The 21,226-nt window shown below is 47.2% G+C and overlaps 2 protein-coding genes and 1 long non-coding RNA gene across 5 annotated transcripts in view; 1 reads left to right on the top strand and 2 right to left on the bottom strand.

Annotated features, from left to right (window-relative positions):
• The window catches only part of LOC309337000 (vomeronasal type-2 receptor 26-like), a 202,872-nt gene that overhangs the window by 131,110 nt on the left and 50,536 nt on the right, over positions 1-21,226 (bottom strand). The window lies entirely within an intron of this gene.
• LOC309337441 lies at positions 138-6,865 on the top strand. Its single transcript, XR_014154304.1, has 3 exons — positions 138-249; positions 2,881-3,077; positions 5,318-6,865. It is a non-coding gene; the product is annotated as an uncharacterized lncRNA (long non-coding RNA).
• LOC309336887 (uncharacterized protein) lies at positions 7,732-18,218 on the bottom strand. Of its 3 annotated transcripts, XM_081853364.1 has the most exons (6): positions 18,123-18,218; positions 14,741-14,822; positions 14,132-14,281; positions 13,897-14,023; positions 12,331-12,408; positions 7,732-11,345 (listed from the first exon to the last, which is right to left on the bottom strand). In XM_081853364.1, exons 3-6 carry the CDS (start codon positions 14,204-14,206, stop codon positions 10,114-10,116), a joined length of 1,512 nt encoding a protein of 503 aa, XP_081709490.1. In that variant the 5' UTR covers positions 14,207-14,281; positions 14,741-14,822; positions 18,123-18,218; the 3' UTR covers positions 7,732-10,113. The 3 variants fall into 3 exon arrangements, with proteins under 3 accessions (XP_081709490.1, XP_081709489.1, XP_081709491.1); XM_081853363.1 differs by lacking the exon at positions 14,741-14,822; XM_081853365.1 differs by lacking the exon at positions 14,741-14,822 and having other exon boundaries at positions 18,164-18,208.

A 21,226-nucleotide genomic window follows, 5' to 3' on the forward strand; every position in this document is an offset into this window, starting at 1 on the left:
AGGGAACCCGAAGTGTCGCTGCCATGGTTCTCAAAGCTGGAGGGAGCGCTGTTCGGAGGCTGTTTCCAAGCCGGGGGGGGGGGGGGGAGAGGGAAGAGTAGGCGATGGGTCCTCTAAGGCAGGAGATTTTAAGAGTGGGGAGGAGAGATTTCAGAGGATGCCCCTCCACTCTTTTTCCTGGTAGGGGAAACCCGCCAGGTCAGATCCCTTGGACTGAGGGGGAGGCCGGCTCCTGGGGAGGGCAAAGAGGTAAAGGCGCAGATTTTTTGGGGGGGGGATGATAATGGTGGGGAGGCGGGATGGGGGATCTGATCTATGCAATGTAGATGCAACTAAAAAGTTGTCTTTTTTTGCATTGCGCAACATTTTTTTTGCATTGCACAATTCTTATTTTTTTGCATTGCACAAAATTGTTTGACGCCCGACCAACGACGAGCAAAAACAAAAGGACGGCGAAGAGACACCCCCCCCCTTCCTAGGTATCCACGCTTCATGATAGGCTCTTCTTGACACCCCCCCACCCCTGTGGATCAACCCTCTGCAAAACAGAAATTTGCAGCTGTCCCTTACGGGGATCGAACCTGCAACCTTGGCATTATCGGCCTACCTAGGTGCTTCGGAGAATGGTTTAGTTTTAATCTGTTTCAGCGTTTTGACTTTTGTATATTGTAAAGTACTGTTGTCTCTCCCCCACCCCCCATTCTACTTGGCTGTCCTGGCATCTGCCAAAGAACCCTGGGAACTGTAGTTTAATAACAATAACAACAACAACAATAATTTATTTGTACCTCGCCCATCTGGCTGGGTTTCCACAGCAACTCTGGGCGGCTTCCAACAAAGACTAAAAATACACTAAGATGTCACACATTAAAAACTTCCCTGAACAGGGCTGCCTTCAGATGTCTTCTGAATGTCACATAGTTGTTTATCTCTGTGACATCTGGTGGGAGGCTGTTCAACAGGGTGGGTGCCACTACCAAGAAGGCCCTCTGCCTGGTTCCCTGTAACTTGGCTTCTCGCAATGAGGGAACTGCCAGAAGGTCCTCAGCGCTGGACCTCAGTGTCCGGGCTGAGTGATGGGGGTGGAGATGCTCCTTCAGGTATACTGGGCCGAGGCTGTTTAGGGCTTTGAAGGTCAACACCAACACTTTGAATTGTGCTCAGAAACATACTGGGAGCCAATGTAGGTCTTTCAAGATGCGGACTCGGGTTGCGTGCTTATCTCACTTTACAGGCCGAGGGAGCCGACATTTGTCCATAGACAACTTCCAGGTCATGTGGCCAGCATGATTAAGCCGCTTCTGGCGAATCAGAGCAGCACACGGAAATGCCATTTACCTTCCCGCCAGAGCAGTACCTATTTATCTGCTTGCACTTGATGTGCTTTTGAACTGCTAGGTGGGCAGGAGCTGGGACCGAACAATGGGAGCTCACCCCGTTGCTGGGATTCGAACTGCCAACCTTCCGATCGGCAACCCCTAGGCTCAGTGGTTTAGACCCGCATCCCAAGGCTGGGCTTTTCTCTCTGGCCAGCTACTAGGCAGCAGAAGGGGCATCGGAGCAGGGGCATGCAGCTGTCAAAATCTCCACCTTGCCGTAGTCTTGTTGCTGAGCCGCAATGTTCAGAGCTCAGTGGAGTGAGACCAGCCAACTCTAAGAGTCTCTGAGATGCTAGCATCCAAAGTGAGGTCCAGACCTAGGGTCGGACGAACAGCAATCCACATGGTCAGATGATCCAGGGGTCAGGGAATCCAATGATCATAATGATAAGGGTCAAAGCAAGCAGGAAGCAGCAAGGTAGGGCCAGGAACTATAAGCGTTGTTTCCAGCATCTGACTGCTGCTTGATGTTCTGTGGCAAGGCCATCTGGAAGAGCTTTACCTTTATGCGTTATGTATAACCATATACCGTCACAATGCTTAATTGTTAATGCTAGAAGTGCTTCAAATCTTAAGAATCAAAGTCTCTCTCTGCCCTGTTCTGTGCTTGCAGAAAGTAAATAAATATTTAGCTACGTCTGCATTCTGTAGGGAACATTCCTCAGGCTGTTTCTTAGGCTCACGAAAATAGCACGAGACGGTCACGCCGACCTGAGAAACAGGAAATTGGATGTTTGCCACATAACATAAGGCATCTGCCTGATAACAGAAGGGGGGATTTTGGCTTCAACTGCCAAAGGGTTTTCCCCCTCTTTTTGCTAGTTTGCTGAAAATAGGGTAAAGGCCGTTATTTCTTATGCACATATATGGAAAAGCAGAAGTAATCTTTACATGGACATAGGAAGGGCTGCACCCATGTTCATTGGTTTGATTTTGCTGCAGTATATGAATATGTAATGTTTAATGCTGTTTGGAATAAGGTATATAAACCTAAAGCCCCTAGGGCTCTGGGCCCAGGCTCTGGAAACCATCCCTTTATTGGTCTTTATTGCTCAGCAATAAATTTTTACTTTCTTTTTCTCCACTGCAGTGTCTGTCGATTCTTGAGCCTATCCTGATTGGGTAACAGGTATTCCTTATCTCCTTGCAACAGTTCTGCTTAAGAAGGATGAAGCTTTTCATAAGCAGCTTCTCCTCTGAGTCCTTGAAGGCTGGTCAGCTGAAGGTGGAGTCACTCCTCTTCTTTCAGGCTGCTGTTCAGCAGGCAAAGTGGACTCCTGGCCCATGGCAATCTGCAGATTTGCAAACTGCCCTTTGAACCAGTTTCCTGCCTCCTGGAAAGCTGTATTTTTGTCTTCAGAGGTTTCCATAGGGCGTGAAAATAGGAAAGAGGAGAACTCCAGAGGTGATGAATGAAGAGAAGCAGGTCGTTGGTTTTGACCCCTCATCAGATTATTGAACTCCTAACACATTTCCCTTCTTCCTTCTTTCCCCCAAACAGACAAAGGACAGGAGAAAAAGTTGTCCGTGGTGTCATCAGAAACAGGCAAGCAGAAACCAGGAAAAGAGGCATCTGGGAATAGAAAGGGACTGATAAGGACAGAGAGAAACAAGTCAGAGAATAAATCATGTACTCTTCAGGGTCCTGATACTCATGAACGCTCAATCCCACAGAAAAACAGCAAAGGGAAAGAAAAGGTGAAGTATCCAGTGGGGAGGGAAATACTGAAAAAGAAGTCGGTTGACTTCCCTATAAAATTCCATCAATGCCCCTAAAGTTTTCAGTGCTTTAGATTTTACTGTTTCATATGTCATTTCCATGAAAGGGTTTCCACTAATAAGAACATCCAGATATCTAAAAATGCGGGTTTGGTTTGTTCTATGGCTTGCTGGTCTAAGAACCATGTATGCCTACCAAAAACCACAATATTGGTCTTAGAGTAGTTTATGGATAAACATCCCTGCTTGCAATACACACTAAGCACGTTCAATAGATTTTTGAAGAGCCAGCCGCGGGAGGGAGAGAAACACCAGATTATGAATTGCAGTAGGGACAAATGTAAGGTTCTACACTCAAGCAGGAAGAACCAGATGCAAAAATATAGGATGGTGGATACTTGGCTTACTAGCAGGACGTGTGAAAAGGATCTAGGGCGGGCATGTCCAAAGTCCATTTCAGGGGCCTAATCTAGCCCACTGGTCAGTTTAATCTGGCCCCTGTGGAAGTTTATTTTCTGGAGTAAAATCCTAAAAAAAGCTCTCTCTGGCCCTCTTTGAAAAAGGTTTGGACACCCCTGGGGGTCTTGGTGGACCACAAGCTTAACATGCTATTCTAGGCTGCATCAACAGAAGTCTAGTGTCCAGATTAAAGGAAGTAATAGTACCACTCTATTCTGCCTTCGTCAGACCACACTTGGAATACTTTGTCCAATTCTGGGCACCACAATTTAAGAAGGATGTTGACAAGCTGGAACATGTGCACAGGAGGGCAACCAAGATGATCAAAGGTCTGGAAACAAAGCCTTATGAAGAACAGTTGAAGGAGCTGGGTATATTTAGCCTGGAAAAGAGGAGACTGAGAGATAATAAAGGTAAAGGTACGGGCCAGTCTTGCCAGACTCTAGGGTTGTGCGCTCATCTCACTCTAGAGGCTGGGAGCCAGCGCTGTCCGCAGACACTTCCGGGTCACGTGGCCAGCGTGACAAGCTGCATCTGGCGAGCCAGCGCAGCACACGGAACACTGTTTACCTTCCCGCTGGTAAGCGGTCCCTATTTATCTACTTGCACCCGGGGGTGCTTTCGAACTGCTAGGTTGGCAGGTGCTGGGACTGAACGACGGGAGCGCACCCTGCCGCGGGGATTCGAACCGCTGACCATGCGATCGGCAAGCCCTAGGCGCTGAGGTTTTACCCACAGCGCCACCCGTTAACTGTTCTTATGAAGAACCCATAACTGTTCTTATGAAGAACAGTTGGAGCTGGGTATATTTAGCCTGGAAAAGAGGAGACTGAGAGATAATAGCCCTTTTCAAATATCTTAAGTGCTGTCACATGGAAGACAGAATGTGCTTGTTTTCTCCTTCAGCAGTGGAATGGGGTTCCACAAGAGCAGGTGGGCTCTCCTTCCTTGGAGTTTTTTAAGCAAAGGTTGGGTGGCCATCTGTCATGGATGCTTTAGCTTGAATTCTTGCATTGCAGGGGGTTGGACTAGATGACCGCTGGGTCCCTTCCGGTTCTACATACATCAGAATACTGCATATATCAGAATACTGATATTTGGGGTATGTTAAAAAAGGGGTGTATGGGGTGGTACCTCTGGTGGGGGACACGTTATGCTCCTTCTCAGGTAGTTGGTCCAATTTTGGTCCCCAACCTGCACTCAGCTCTCACCTGTGGCTCCTAGACGCTGCCAGCAGGCGACAGCAGTCACACTCTGGGATACGGCTTCGACTGGCTGGCTAAACCAGGTGAGGGTAGCTGATGGGTATCAAACCCCTGGCAAGATGGGGGCTTCCCCTGCATGCGAAAACAGGCTCTGGTAGATTGAGCAGGCAGGATCATGAGTGGGTCCAACAGTTGAAAAGGTGCTTTCTGTTGCAGAGGGAAGTGAGGGGCAGATGGGTCTCACCCACCTGGAAAAGAGAGCCAGTGTGGTGTAGTGGTTAAGAGCGGTAGACTCGTAATCTGGTGAACCGGGTTCGTGTCTCTGCTCCTCCACATGCAGCTGCTGGGTGACCTTGGGCCAGTCACACTTCTCTGAAGTCTCTCAGCCCCACTCACCTCACAGAGTGTTTGTTGTGGGGGAGGAAGGGAAAGGAGAATGTTAGCCGCTTTGAGACTCCTTTGGGTAGTGATAAAGCGGGATATCAAATCCAAACTCTTCTTCTTCTCTTCATCTAGGAGAAGGAAGTCTGATCCTTAACCTCCATTGCCTTGCAGGGTATCTTCAGGAGAGGAAAAGGCTACACAAATCCAGAGTGGAGTTCGTAAGACGATGCCTCGTATGCTTTCTTCCAGAAACTCCTGCAGCCAAGCTGGTGCCAAACATCTTCTCTGACCGTCTTGCCAGAGTGGTGCATCTCCAGCTTGGACTACTGCAATACGCTCTCCATGGGGCTACCTTTGAAGGCGACCTGGAAACTACGACTAATCCAGAATGCGACAACTAGACTGGGGAATGGTAGTGGCTGCCCAGACCATATAACACCAGTACTAAAGGATCATCCCTGGCTCCCAGTATGTTTCCGAGCACAATTCAAAGTGTTGGTGCTGACCTTTAAAGCCCTAAACGGCCTTGGCCCAGTATACCTGAAGGAGCATTTACTCCCCCATCGTTCAGCCCGGACACTGAGGTTCAGCTCAGAGGGCCTTCTGGCGGCTCCCTCCCCGCGATAAGTGAAGCTACAGGGAACCAGGCAGAGAGCCTTCTCGGTAGTGGTGCCCGCCCTGTGAAACGTTCTCCCATCAGATGTCAAGGAAATAAACAACTATCTGACTTTTAGAAGACATCTGAAGGCAGCCCTGTTTGGGAAGTTTTTAATGTTTGATGTTTTAGCGTATTTTTAATATTCTGATGGGAACCTCCCAGAGTGGCTGGGGACACCCAGCCAGAAGGGCGGGGTATAAAAAGTAAAGGTGCTGTTCTGAACAGAGCACTTTCCTACTATAAAGGTAAAGGGACCCTTGACAGTTAGGTCCAGTCGCAAATGACTCTGGGGTTGTGGCGCTCATCTCGCTTTACAGGCCAAGGGAGCCAGCGTTTGTTCTCAGTTTTTCTGGGTCATGTGGCCAGCATGACTGAGCCGCTTCTGGCACTTTGAACTGCTAGGTGGTCAGGAGCTGGAACCGAACAACGGGAGCTCACCCCATCACGGCACACTGGTTTAAAGCACAGTGCCACTCATCTCCCATCCTACTATATGCATTGGAATTTTAAACAGGGACATTTGAGAGGGATTGGTGGATGAGACTGAAGAGAGAGAGCTGGTGTCTTTGGTGGGAATGCCCAAAATCCAACTATTCTGGACAACGATCATACAAGAAATATGCAAAATAACTAAGCAAGTATTAGAAGTCACCCTACTAAACATCTTCCAAGACAATAATGCCCACTCACATCATAAAGAGCTCATAACCCACTGTCACGGGACTGCCAAGGAACGCCTTTGAGTCGGGGGTATAGAGTCAGAGCGGGAACAGTCAGAAGGAGACAGAAAGGAAGTGACGGAAGGGGAAGAGGGAGAGCCAGCAGGCGGGAAGGCTCCCTGATGCTGAAGCAGAGCCCCAGCACCGCACAGGGAGCTCAGGAACAGACGGAGAGCCTATGCAAAGGAGAAGGTTAAAGCGCAGGGATCAGAGACGTCCCAGGAAGTTTTCTATTGGAGGAGAAGCAGGAGAAGACCACTCCCCAAATCTGAACCGGACGATTCAGATGCATGATTGTACTGTGCTGCTTGTACATATGTAAAATAAAGAACTGTAAATATCTCTCTGAGTGAGCAGAGGGTGCTTATTGCGAAGAGCATGCACAAACCATCACACCCACCTACTCTCAGCAGTCAGAAACATCATAGCCAGACACTGGAGAGACCTGTCAGGAATAAGCATGGACCAATGGTACTATATAGTATGGGAAACAGCCTTATTAGAAAAACTAACCGATAAACTGAAACTGACACAGGGACAAATGGAAGAAGACGCCGTCACCCCGGTATGGCTCCCCTTTATCGCATACGCAGCCCAACAAGACAGCGACAAGAATCCGCCAACAGCATACGAATCAATATGGTTAACCTGATTCAAAAACACCCGCCCACCCCACTCACACATGAAAACAAAGTTCACCACAGCCAATCACACACAACCATACGCTAAGCCAACTCCAACCTCTCACCACCAAAGGAACACAAGCGAATGGTAGAGAGATCCCACACAAGTGACGCCGACACAAAACCCCACATTAAGTAGAAGCATTGCCACCCAACCCCCCCACTCACCATGACCCCTCCCTTTCCCCCTTTTCTTCCTGATGCATCACTAATGTCTCCACAAATGAAACTGATCTGTAGAAAATGTATCTTGAAAAGAGACATTGCACAGACTTTTGTAAACCAATAAATCTTTAATAAAATATGTTAACAAAAAAGATGGTTGCTTGAGCTGTTTGGAGGCTTGATGGTGAGCCGGTTTGTGGCTGTGTGCTCTGCTAGAGCCTACGGTCCGAGGGGAAGAAGCTACTGCTGAGAAGAAGCCACGTTGAAAGAGGAAGTTGAGGGAAGGAGTTGGAAACCATCAGCAGATATACTTAGCTGATTGCAGCTTCCAGGAGCTTGTGAACAGGGGGATTTGTGAGGCTTGCAGTGCTGCCTCAGGGGCATAGGAACGCGAGGGAGCTGCTGCAAGGACTTGCCAGACCTGTGCCACGTTTATCTTCCTGCCGGAGAATGTGCAAAAGCACACCTGTGGCACCTTGCTGGAAGAGAACGTACAGCAACTTGAGGTCCACCTAGTTGCCAGACTTGGAGCTTTGGGGAAGATGTGGAGTCCCTTGACAGAGCTGAGTGGACTGTGCTGGAACACCAACTTGGATAGGTGCCCCTACAGAGGTGGAAGATCACCCATAGCAGGAGACAAGGTGCCTGGAAGTACGTGGCACAGGAGGACTGTCAGGAGCCAGGCCGACTCATTGGAGCTGCAAAATCAATTCCACGCCCTCACACCGTTTCGGGGCCGGAGGAGCTAGGAGCTAGCAGTTGCTGACCTCAGAATGCACCAAGGTGGCTTCGAAAGGTACAGTGCCCAGAATGATTTCTGCCACACACACACACCAGAGGAGGAGATTGACTTAGAGGAGTCGTTTTTCATTCTGGATCTAAACCCTTCAGATCGAAGGCTACTGATTGTGGATGCTCTGACAAGTCATATATTCTAAAACTTTAAACAACAAATCCCAGGAAACCTTACCAAATACTTTCTCAACATCAAACATTAAAGCCGCTTGTTTTTGTTGATGTGCGAGCAGCCACAGTGAATACAAAAATTCTGCCACTCCGCAGAGGTGAAAGAGATGTGGGGCACTGCTGGTGTCTCCCTACTGAGGTGGACAGAGGCAGCAGTGTGCGGAGGAAACAGAATGTCCAGGGAGGTGTGTTTGTCTTCCAGATGCATAAATTCAAGATTTGGCAGAGAAGTTGCCAAGTCTTATAAAGCCCACTGGTCAACTACCCGTTCCTTCTCATTCACAATACCGCCACACACAGCCTTCAACGTCTAGCAAGGGACTCTGGGCAGGAAGCTGAAAGGCTTTTGGGCACACATGGTGTGTTCATCATTTCTTCCTATTGAGGGCTGTGGCCCAGGGAGAGGAAATTACTGGAAACAAACCACTGGCCGTGCAAGTGGTGCCATCAGGAAGGGTTTGGCTTAAGCAAAAATCCCACCAAGACTTTGGTTGCAGAAGTCCTGGAAGGTGGTCATCACAGTCACCTGACTTGAACTGCATAGAAAACCTCTGGTGGGATCTGAAAAGGGCGGTTGAGGCGTGCAAACCCAAGAATATTACTGAACTGGAGGCCATTGCTCATGAGATTCTTCAGCTGCCAGAAGCTGGTGTCTGGCTACACATCTCATTTGCAGCAGGTCATAGGAGAAAAAAACGGTCTACTAAGTGCTAAAGATCCTTGACATTAAGTGTTTGAATAATAGTGAGACTGGATAAGCCTGTATAAGTTGCATTGTCAGAGGAATTTGGAGAAACCATTGGAAACATCAGTTGTGTTGAGTTTTTTCAATTGCCTTTCTTTGATTTGCTCATGGCAAACAGCTGAATGTCTGTAAATTTTGATAATGAACCCGTTTTGCAATGGAGGTTGAATAATTTCAATTGCAACTGTATTTAGAGAGAAACAACCGTGTAGAAGAAACTGAAAAATTGAATGATGCCTTCCGAGAACAGATGACCAAACATTTAAAAAGGAGATATCGTAGTCATCAGAGACTTGAGCTACCCCAAACTCTGTTGGAACTCAAATTCTTCCAAGAATGTAAGGTCCAATAAATTCACCCATTGCCTTGCTGACTATTTCATTTCCCAGAAAGATGGAAGGAGCAACAGGGAGATCGTTTATCTTGGACCTGATGCTCACCAACAGAGAGGAACTGGTCGAAGTACTGGGAAACTTGGGAGGAAGTGATCATGTCCTCCTGGGTTTTATGATACACAAACAAGGAAAAGCTGAGTGTAGTCAGACATGCACTCTGGACTTTAAGGCCAATTTCAACAAGCTTAAGGAGCTCCAAGAGGAAGGGAGTCTAAAGTGGATGGGAGTTTCTTAAAGGTGAAATACTGAATGCCCAAATGCAGACAATCGAAACAAGACAGGAACATGGTATGGCTTAGAGATCAGCTGAGAATTAACAAGGGCATTTATAAGAAATGGAAGTTGAAGGGTGAATGTCAGGCGGGCTAAAGCTCAGGCTTGCAAAAGAGCTAAACATAATAATAAAGGTTTCTTCAGCTATGTTCAAAGCAAGAGGAAGAACAAACAAGTGGTAGGTCCTCTCTGTGAAGAAGAGTGAGAAATACTATTGACTAAGGGAAGGCAGAACTGCTCAACGCCAACTTTGCCTCCGTCTTCACCCCCAAGGAAAGCAGTGCCAAACCTGGCGGCAACAAAATAAATAATGTAAGGAAGGAGCTGCAGCCCAAGATAGAAAAAGAGGTGGTTCTATGTTTTTTATGATTTCTTCTTTGTGTGGATTCTTTGATGCTTAGTAAGGTCACCATTCCCACTGAAGCTCTTTCCGCACTCTGTACATTTAAACGGTTTCTCCCCTGTGTGTGTTCTTTGATGTAAAGTAAGGTGAGCACTTTGACTAAAGCTCTTTCCACACTCCTTGCATAGGAACGGTTTTTCCCTTGTGTGGATTCTTTTATGCTTAGTAAGGTCACCAGACCCACAGAAGCTTTTTCCACACTCCGTACATTTAAATGGTTTCTCCCCTGTGTGTATTCTTTGATGTAAAGTAAGGTGAGCATTCTGACTAAAGCGTTTTCCACACTCCTTGCATAGGAACGGTTTTTCCTTTGTGTGGATTTTTTGATGCTTGATAAGGCCATCACCCCCACTGAAACTCTTTCCGCACTCTGGACACTTAAACTGTTTCTCCCCTGTGTGTGTTGTTTGATGCTGAGCAAGGTCACCACTCCCACTGGAGCTCTTTCCACACTCCAAAGATTTGAATTGTTTCTCCCCTGTGTATGTTCTTTGATGAAAAGTAAGGTGAGCTCTTTGAGTAAAGCCCTTTCCACACTCCATGCATTTGAAGGGTTTCTCCCTTGTGTGGATTCTGAGATGCTTAGAAAGGTCACCGCTTCCAGTGAAACCTTTCCCACACTCCATACACTGAAACGGTTTCTCCCCTGTATGTGTTCTTTCATGTAAAGTAAGGTGAGCGCTCTGACTAAAGCATTTTCCACACTCCATGCACCTGAACGGTTTCTCCCTTGTGTGGATTCTCTGATGCTTAGAAAGGTCACCACGTCCAGTGAAACTTTTTCCACACTCGGTACATTCGAATGGTTTCTCCCCTGTGTGGATTCTATGATGCATGCTAAGGCTTCCACTATGGCTGAAGCTCTTTCCACACACCGTACATTTAAATGGTTTCACCTCTGTATGAATCCCATGAGTTCGGTAATGCATTTTTAATTGTGATCTATATCTAAATATTTCACCACACTCTGTACATTTGTTTTCTGTGTGATCTTTCTTTGAGATGAGGGGTTCAGGGACATCACTGTCCTGAGAAGCTGTGGATTTCTTTTTTGCTTTCTTTGACTTGTTTCTTTCAGGATCTGGGGTTTCTATTTGATTTACAGACATTTCTTTTGATGCTTTGTGTTCTGAGTTTTCTGACGACACCACGGCGGATGTCTCCCCGCAATTCTCATTGTTCTGCCCACTGCCTGTTTCAGGGGAGGGAGAAAAAGGAAATGTCACTCAAACGGCAAGCAGAGATCTCGTTATGGATTGAGCCCAGTTCTCTGCTTCTCTGATTTTGTCATTTTCAGAGTGGCTGGGGCAACGCAGCCAGATGGGTGGGGTAAAAATAAAATCATCATCATCATCATCATTATGATTAAGCATCTTCCATTTCTTCTCTTCATGCCCAGCTCAATCTGAGGTTAGCTTCTGAATATCCTACAGTCTCAAGACGGCAACAACACAAGCCCCTTCCTGCTCTATCTCCCACCTGGTTTCACTAAGCACAGGTGTGTCTCCTTTGATGCAATTGGGGTTGGGGTTGGAGGAGATAAAACATGAACAAGGCTGGGGAAGAGACCAAGCGGGGAACAAAGCGCTCATCCCTTGGTTATGGTTTTGGCTGCGGTCAAAAGACACTTGTAAATTATAGGAGCACAGAAATCTGCCAGGTACTCAGCCAGTACATCTTGTTTTTCTTTGATAACTGATAAAGCTTACAAACAAACAAAAAATCTCATTCCAAGAGAAATCTGAGCACCTCTCACTCTTTCATTTGGGAGGAACATATCACCTATTGCTCGCTGCCCAGTGTGATTCAGGTAACTGGGATTTAATCAGGGTCACTCAGCTCTGCACCAATGATCATTTTTTTCAGAATGGTAACGCTGATATTTTATCAGGTTTTTATGTCATTAACCTCACTGATTTTCTTTTCTGATTAAGTCTGATTAAGTTTGATTAAGTTCTATGGAAGAAATGTCACTTCCATTTGCTGGAATGCTCACCCTTGTACACTAGACTGATACGACTAACTTCCTTAACGTGGCAGAAGTTAAAGAAGGAATCCAGCTGAAAAAGTTAACCGTCAGCTCGGTTTCTGCTGCGCAGAAATCAGGTGTAGATTTGTCCTCCAAACAAGAGCGAAACTGTGACACCTTCAAATCCCTGAGCGAAAACACAACCTACCTGCTGATGTCTCCCCTTCTTTGTCATCTTGGAGAAGCTGCTCTTGCCTTTCTTCCCAGTACGAATTGAGGTCTGATTCTTTCAAGGAAAGAGAGAGCAGTTACTTTGGACCACAAAACATCCAGCCATTCCCAGTCAAGCCAAGTCTACGACCTCAAACCCAAGAGGGCCAATTTCGATCCCTTATTGACTAGCAAAAGGGCTCAGCATGAAATGGAGCTCAGCATGAAGAAGAAGAAGAAGAGTTTGGATTTGATATCCCGCTTTATCACTACCCGAAGGAGTCTCAAAGCGGCTAACATTCTCCTTTCCCTTCCTCCCCCACAACAAACACTCTGTGAGGTGAGTGGGGCTGAGAGACTTCAGAGAAGTGTGACTGGCCCAAGGTCACCCAGCAGCTGCATGTGGAGGAGCGGAGACGCGAAGCCGGTTCACCAGATTACGAGACTACTGCTCTTAACCACTACACCACACTGGCTCTCTCTGGCTCACACATGAAACCTCTGTTGCAGGGATGAAGCTGCAGAACTTAGCAAAGCTAACTGTCTTGGATTGGACCACAACAGCTCAAAACACAGAAAGCAAAAACCAGCTCCCGGAAGCCAGCCCTTCTTCCTCATCCATAGCAAGCCAAGGCTGTGGGGTACTTCAAATTTACAATTTGAGATGAAGCATTTTCCCATGGAGATTCAAGCCACTGCAAGATTTCTGTGCTCACAGAATTGTAGAGTTGGAAGGGACCCTGAGGGTCATTTAGTCCAACCCCCTGCAATGCAGGAATCTTTTGCCTGACGTGGGGCTCAAACCCTTGAACCCTGAGATTTAAGAGCCCCATGCTCTGCCGACTGAGCTAATGGAGGAGAGGGAGAATGCTTTTGGAAGCTGAACATCTGACAGGACTTCTGAACGTTTTGGAAGTCGAACGGGCTTCCGAACGTATTCCATTCGACTTCCGAGGTACCACTGTAATAGTATTAATAATAAATCTTGGGGTTACATGCGAAAGCAGACGTTTTGCAACCGTTTGCTCTTAAGACTTCACCAAATGTACTGGTTTTCTTTGGAACACCAGGAACCACCGGTGAGCAAGATGTTCTTTACCATGGGTAGGCAAACTAAGGCCTGGGGGCCGGATCCAGCCCAATCGCCTTCTAAATCTGGCCTGCAGACAGTCTGGGAATCAGCGTGTTTTTACATGAGTAGAATGTGCCCTTTTATTTAAAATGCATCTCTGGGTTATCAGTGGGGCCTGCCTGGTGTTTTTACATGAGTAGAATGTGTGCTTTTATTCAAAATGCATATCTGGGTTATTTGTGGGGCACAGGAATTCGTTTTTATTTTCAAAATATAGTCCGGCCCCCCACAAGGTCTGAGGGACAGTAGACCGGCCCCTTGCTGGAAAAGTTTGCTGACCCCTGTTCTTAACGCTAAGCTCCTGCTTGCGGGCTTCCCCACAGACATTTTCTTGGGATGAACAGGATACTACCGTGAACAAGACACTGGGCTGGGGGGTCACTGGATTGGACCAGTTATTCCTCCACTGCATGCAGAAATATGTTTCCTTACCCAGAGAGGTCACTGTCTCGTAATTCTCCTCCATGACTTCCCTGTTCAGAGCTCTTTGGCTTGGATCCAGCAGAGCACATTCCTCCTCTGTGAAACGCACAGCCACCTCCTCAAAGGTGACCAGACCCTGGAAGAAGAAGGAGGAGGAAATATCGCTTCTCTTAGATCCCTTCCCTACTCGACATAAAGGGAGGCAGAGTTACCTCGTCCCTCGTCCCCATTGCTCTTTCCCTACCTGCGGGCGCTGCTTGACCCCTCTTTCCACTCCATCCCTAAGAAGAGAGGGTCCAGGTTGTGCCTCTGACGCCATTGTGCTGCCTTCGGAAGGAGATGGAGGCAGAAACTGGGCCGCACTTCAACGAAGGGAGCAGCTCTCAAGTGGTCCCTGCAGGGGAAATAAGGGGGAGGGGAAGTATTAAATCAATTCAATTTATATCACGATTTAAATCACTAGTCAGTAAGACTTGATTTAAATCTTTTTTTTTTTTTTTTTTGCAGAAAGACTCATTCTTGGTGGTATAATCTTAATATTTACAATTCATTTTTGGAATAATAAATTCTCAGAGTAGGTTTTACAGTTATATCAAAAATTACTGATTTGGTTATACTATTAGAAATACATAGACTGATAATTTCCATAATAACAATTTTAACAATTTATGTAACTAAAACAACAACAATAATAGTAATAATAATAATTTATTCTTCCAACCAAATATTAAAATACAGTAATACATCAAACATTAAAAGCTTCCCTAAACAGGGCTGCCTTCAGATTATAACATTATAGCATATGTATCCACGTTTGTTAACTGCTGTGGTTAAACACTTTAAGAAAACACACCTTAGACTGAGTTATAGCACACATGAAAAACTTAAAACAAATCCTTATTTCCTGATGAATAGCCTTTGGACTATAATGGAACCTGAAAAGAAAACGATCTTTAGAAAAAGATTTTCCCTCCAAAACATTTTATTTAAAAAATCCAAATAAAATTAAAAAACCCCAACCTACGACCCTGAGAGTAAGAGGCCTCATGCTCTACCAACTGAGCTATCCCTGTGCACCCCCCCCCCCAAAAAAAGATGATGCTCTGCATCCCTGTTCTAACCATTTTACAGTGTTGTTGAGAGAGCAACGTGGAAGTGTTGCATCTTATCCTCAAACTAAATCTCAGGAGGAGCTCTGGACCAATCTCTTCAATGCAAGAAACAGCAGCAAAACTCCCTGGGGCAGGGTGGTATTTATTCCCCCCCCCCCAAGTCCAGCTGGGGCAGGGGTATTTTACTTATCTCCCCGATTAAGAACTCAATACAGTGGTACCTCGGGTTACATACACTTCAGGTTACAGACTCCGCTAACCCAGAAATATTACCTCGGGTTAAGAACTTTGCTTCAGGATGAGAACAGAAATCGAGCTCCGGCGGCAGCAGGAGGTCCCATTAGCTAAAGTGGTGCTTCAGGTTAAGAACATTTTCAGGTTAAGAACGGACCTCCGGAACGAATTAAGTTCTTAAACCAAGGTACCACCGTAGTTTAGTATGGGAGCACAAACAATTAATTATTGAGGCTGGCGGAACATCACCTGGCTGTGAGTGTGAAGGCCGCTCCCAGCAAGGCCCCTCCACCTGGCCTAGGGGGTGAGCCCCACACTCACCAGCCCCACTGAAGACGCTCCTCATGAGGCCGGAGGAACATCGCCCGGCTGTGGGGCGCAAAGCCTGCTCCCTGCAAGGCCCCTTCCACCTGGCCTAGGGGGCTGGGCCCACACTCACCAGCCCCACTGAAGAGGCCCCTGAGGCTGGAGGAACATCGCCTGGCTATTGTTTTATTGATTTAATATGCTGTAAACCGCTTTTGAGATTTTCATTAAAAAATATTAAGCGGTATATAAATATTTATTTATTCTTATTTATTGAATTTGCATACTGCCCTAAACCCGCAGGTCTCGGGGCAGTTACAGCATAAAATCACAAAAATGCATAACCAAAACAAAAACAATCCAATAAACGCCCCCTTCCCCAACATATTTTAACAGGAACTTTGGAACTCCCTGCCTATGGATATCAGAGGTGCCTTCCCTGCATTTCTTGCTAAAGATATTCTTATTCAGTCAAGCCTACCAGATGTTCAGAAAGTTTGTATGAGTTTTAATTTGCCGTAGTCTATTCTACTGTGGTTTTAACTGTTTGCATGTTTGAAATGATTGTTGTAATTTTTTCTTAAGTGATAATTTTACGGTGTTTTCTTTTTTTGTAAATTGCCTTGGGGTTCCCCCCCCCAAAAAAAAAAACACACCAAGAGGTTTATAAATTCTGTTCAATGAAGAAATCTCCTCCAGCCTTGACTCTTTGTCAAGACAGAGCAAAGGAATCTCACGTGGCCAGTTTGCCATTGTCTTATTACTCACAGGCTATTATCTCCTCCAAAGGCCATTTCTATTCTTTTGAGTTGGGGGCTACAAAAGCAGAGCAGGAAACCCTCTGCTTCCTTCCTCTATAACAAAGATTTACCTCCCCCACCCCCACCAACAAGACCTGGGTTGATCTCTACAGAGAGGTGAAGGCAGTTCCAGAGAGATTCTGCTCTAGAGTTGGAAGGGGGCACCTCCGAGGGTCATCTAGTCCAACCCCTGCGATGCAGGAATCTCAGCTAAAGCATGCATAGCAGAGGGCAGAATCTATGGATTCCCAGAGGGAAAAGGGGAACGGGGTTCCCTGTTTTCCACTCGTCATAAAAACATCTCAACTAGGGCCAGGGCCTTTTCAGTACTGGCCCCGACTTGGTGGAATGCTCTGTCACGAGAGACTAGGGCCCTGCGGGATTTGACATCTTTCCGCAGGGCCTGCAAGACAGAGCTGTTCCGCCTGGCCTTTGGTTTGGACTCGGTCTGACCCTTCTGTTTCCCTCCCCTTATGGTTTTGATCTATGGGCTACTTTTAAAATGAGGCTGCATTTTAAATTACATTTTAACCTGTATTTTAAATTGGTTTTATGTCTATGTTAAATTATGTTTTTACTGTAATTTTACTGGTCTTAGCCGCCCTGAGCCCAGCTCTGGCCAGGGAGGGCGGGGTATACATAAAATTTATTATTATTATTATGGTTATTATTGAGAGCCAATGGCCTATCCAGCCCAGCACCCAATTCTCACAGAAGCCAACCAGATGCCCGTGGGAGACAAGCCATCAGGATTCGAACACAAGGCCACTCTCCACTCCTGCTGTTTCCAACAGCTGGCATTCAACGTGGGGCACCAGAGCACAACCTCCCAGGCTGGCAGCCCATTGATAGCCTTACCATCCCATGAGTTTGTCTCAGTTATCTTTCAATGCCACCCGAGGGTGGCCCATCGCTGCCTCCCACCCCGGGGGCGGGGAGCGCAGTGGCGTAGTGTGGGGGGTGTACGGGGGGCCGGCCGCAACATCTGGGGGTTAGGGGGCGCAAATCCACGGGTTAGGGGGCGCAAATCCACGGGTTAGGGGGCGCAAATTACTTGCCTTGCCCTGGGTGCTGACAACCCATGCTACGCCGCTGGGGGAGCGAGTTCCACAGTTTGACTCTGCACTGCATGTAGATGATCAAAGAACGGTAAAGTTGGGAGGGACAGCCACCCCCCAGGTTCATCTTGCCCAGCCTTTCTCAACCTGTGGGTCCCCAGATGTTGTTGGACTACAACTCCCATCACCCCTAGCTAGCAAGGCCAGAGCTCAGGGATGATGGGAGTTGTAGTCCGACAACATCTGGGGACCCACAGATTGAGAACCACTGAATCAACCCCCTGCAATGCAATAGGCAGCCTGTCCCACAGGGGGTTGGGGATCGAACCTGCAACCTTGCCCTTATCAGCACCCCCCCCTCTAACCAACTGGGATGCTTTAGCTGAGATTCGTGCATTGCAGCGGGTCAGACTAGATGGCCCTTGGGGGTCCCCTCCCGTTCCTACGATTCCTGAAACTTCCAACTTGCAGCCTTTTTGCGGGGGGTGGGGGGCAGCGGATCCACCAGTTCTAGCACTGCGGAAGAGGGAGAAAAACTTTTTCCCCTCCGTGCCATGCTCGGTTCTACAAACTTCTCTAAAACTGCAAAGTCCCAACACGTGTCGACCTTTTTTCACTCCCCCACCTCCCAAACATTTCCCCCCTCCCGGTTTGCAGATTCGGCATGGGGAGGGATGCAAATATCCCCCCACCACCCAAAATATCTCCCCCCAAATATGTTGCACCTTTCTGAATTCCTCCCTCTGCAGCCACCTCGCCTCCTTACCAAAGTCTCTCCTCCGCGTGTGGCTGCAGAGACCAACGCGCCCCCCCCCCGCCCCGTTCCCAGATAATAGCCGCTCCCTCCTCCTCTGAAACTTCCTGTCTCTCTAGGAAGCCGAGCTCCGCCTCCCACGTTGGGGAAGGAGTGGCCATGGGTCCCCATACCTGTGCGGGAAACCTGAACGGGATCCTGAAGTGTTTGGTAGAATCCAAGAATTGGAAGGGACCCCCAAAGTCATCTAGTCCAACCCCCACCTGCAATGCAGGACTCTTCCACCCAACACTGGGCTTGAAATTACAACCCTGCTGACCATGAAGAGTCTCTTTTAGGTATACATAATTGATCAGGTTGCCATATTTCAAAAAGTGAAAATCTGAATAATAATAATAATAATAATAATAATAATAATAATAATAATATAATTGTACCCTGCCCTCCCCGGCTGCAGCCGGGCTCAGGGCAGCTAACATCATAAAACTAACACAGTATAGGTGAAGGTAAACTAAACTGACCATTAGGTCCAGTCGTGGCCAACTCTGGGGTTGCGGCGCTCATCTCGCTTTACTGGCCGAGGGAGCCGGCGTACAGCTTCTGGGTCATGTGGCCAGCAGGACTAAGCCGCTTCTGGCGAACCAGAGCAGCGCACGGAAACATCATTTACCTTCCCGCCAGAGCGGTACCTATTTATCTACTTGCACTTTGACGTGCTTTCGAACTGCTAGGCTTCTGATCGGCAAGTCCTAGGCTCTGTGATTTAACCCACAGCACCACTCGAGTCCCTTCTTCTTCTTTTGGGGGGGGGGTTATGGACCGCCAAAACCTGGAAGTACCAGAATGGGTTACTTCCAGGTTTCGGCGGCCGTGCATGCGCAGAAGCACTAAATCATGCTTTGCACATGCACAGAAGCACCGAATTGCAACCCGCGTGTGCGCCAATGCGGGGTGTAAACGCTGTGGATCCCACACAGATCACATTCGCAACCCGAGCGTCCACTGTACTTTTGTAAACCAAGAAAAACTTTTTTTAAAATACAGCAACAACAACAACAGTACCCCGCCCATCTGAATGGTTTGCCCCAGCCACTCTGTATGGCTTTCAAGATATATCAACATAATAAAACATCTAGCCATCTAGCCCACCCGCTTCAACGCAGGAATACACATTATACATTAAAACGCTTCCCTATACAGGGCTAACTTCAGGTATCTTCTGGAGGTTATATAGTTACTCATCTCCTTGACATCTGATGGAAGGGTGCCACTACCGAGAAGGCCCTCTGCCTAGTTCCCTGTAACACCACTTCTTTCAGTGAGGGAACCGCCAGAAGGCCCTCATTGTTAAGGTCTTAGGTTTCTGCCTAATCCAAATTCTCCCTCTTTCCGCTTCCTCAATTTTCAGGCAATGAGCAAGGCAATGAGAATTGCAAGGAGTACCCTGTGGTGCCATTGGAACCAACTGAGCAGGAGTCTGCAAAAGAGCCATTTGGTTTCCTGTGTGCTGCCTTCGTCAAATCGAAGAACAGGATGAAGAAATCTGCTCCTTCTTCGGATCCCAACCCAAAGGCACCCTTGATCCTACAGGATCATCCTAAGTGGAAGGAAAAAGGAAAATGTGTGACGTCCAAGAAAACATTCAGGGACGATTTGAATGGGCATCATCAAACCCACCAAGAGGAGAAACCACATAACGGCACAGAATGCAGAAAAAGTTTCAGTGACAATGGCGATCTTGGCCCACATCAGAGAACCCACACCGGTGAAAGATCCTAGAAGTGCCTGCTGTGTGGGAAAAGATTCAGCCAGAGCTGCAACCTCACGTCGCATTGGAGGACCCACACAGGGGAGAAGCCATACAGATGCGTCGAGTGTGGGAAAAGCTTCAGTCGTAGCACGACCCTCATTTCGCACCAAATAACCCACACAGGAGAGAAGCCGTATAAGTGTATGGAGTGCGGGAAGAGTTTCAGCAGTAGCGAAAGGCTCAGTAGACACCAGAGGACTCACACGTTAAAGAAACATGATCTGTGGAGGGTGGAAAGAGCTTCAGTTGGAGAGTGCACCATATTGGACATCAGAGAATCCTTGCAGCAGAGGAAGCATTTAAATGCTTGGGTATCTTACTAAGCAGGGAAGAAGACAGATTCAGCAAATGCTCAACTCTATGGCTAAAACAACAATAAAAAAACAACAACCAGGATGGATATTCTTCACCCCAAAGTCAGAATAAGGATTCTCCACCCATAGAATCACAAAATTGTTGAGTTGGAAGGGACTCCGAGGGTCATCTAGTCTAACTTTTCCAGCTGCACTGGCTCCTGGTGGAGTACAGGGTCAGATTTAAGGTGCTGGTTTTGACCTTTAAAGCCCTTCATTGCCTAGGATCCCTGTACCTACGGGACCGCCTCTCCTGGTATGCCCCACGGAGAGCCTCAAGGTCCATAAATAGCAACACCCTAGAAGTCCCTAGAAGGTCAAAAGCAGCACCTTAAATCTGACCCTGTACTCCACCGGGAGCCAGTGCAGCTTGAAAAGCACTGGGTGAATATGCTCCCATGGCAGAGACCCCGTGAGGAGCCTCGCTGCAGCATTCTGCACCCGCTGGAGTTTCTGGGACAGCTTCAAGGGCAGCCCCACGTAGAGCGAATTACAGTAGTCAAGCCTGGAGGTGACCGTCGCATGGATCACTTAATCTTATTATTAAGTTGTATTTTAATTAATTGCTTTTATACCTGGTGTTAGCCGCCTTGAGCCCGGTCTTGACTGGGGAGGGCAGGGTTTAAATAAATTTTTTTATTATTATTAGCTTTTTGTGTTGCATCATTGCATTCACCACTGTGGCATTTTGTGATATTGCGTTAAAAGCATGGGTCGAATAAAACAGAACATTGACATGTGTAATTAAATATTTTCCTTTCTGATGTCAAACTCTTTTTTGCCTCCCCCTCCCAAAAAACAAAAACAAAGTGAGCTTGCTGCCATCCCATTTCTCGGATTATTGAAGAGAAAGAACAATTTAGACCAAAGTTTTTTGGCCACCGACTTCTTGGTTCCATACGGTCATCCCCG

The sequence above is a fragment of the Podarcis erhardii genome (genome assembly GCF_964252035.2).
Source record: "Podarcis erhardii genome assembly, chromosome: 2".
NCBI classification, from domain to species: Eukaryota; Metazoa; Chordata; class Lepidosauria; order Squamata; family Lacertidae; genus Podarcis; species Podarcis erhardii.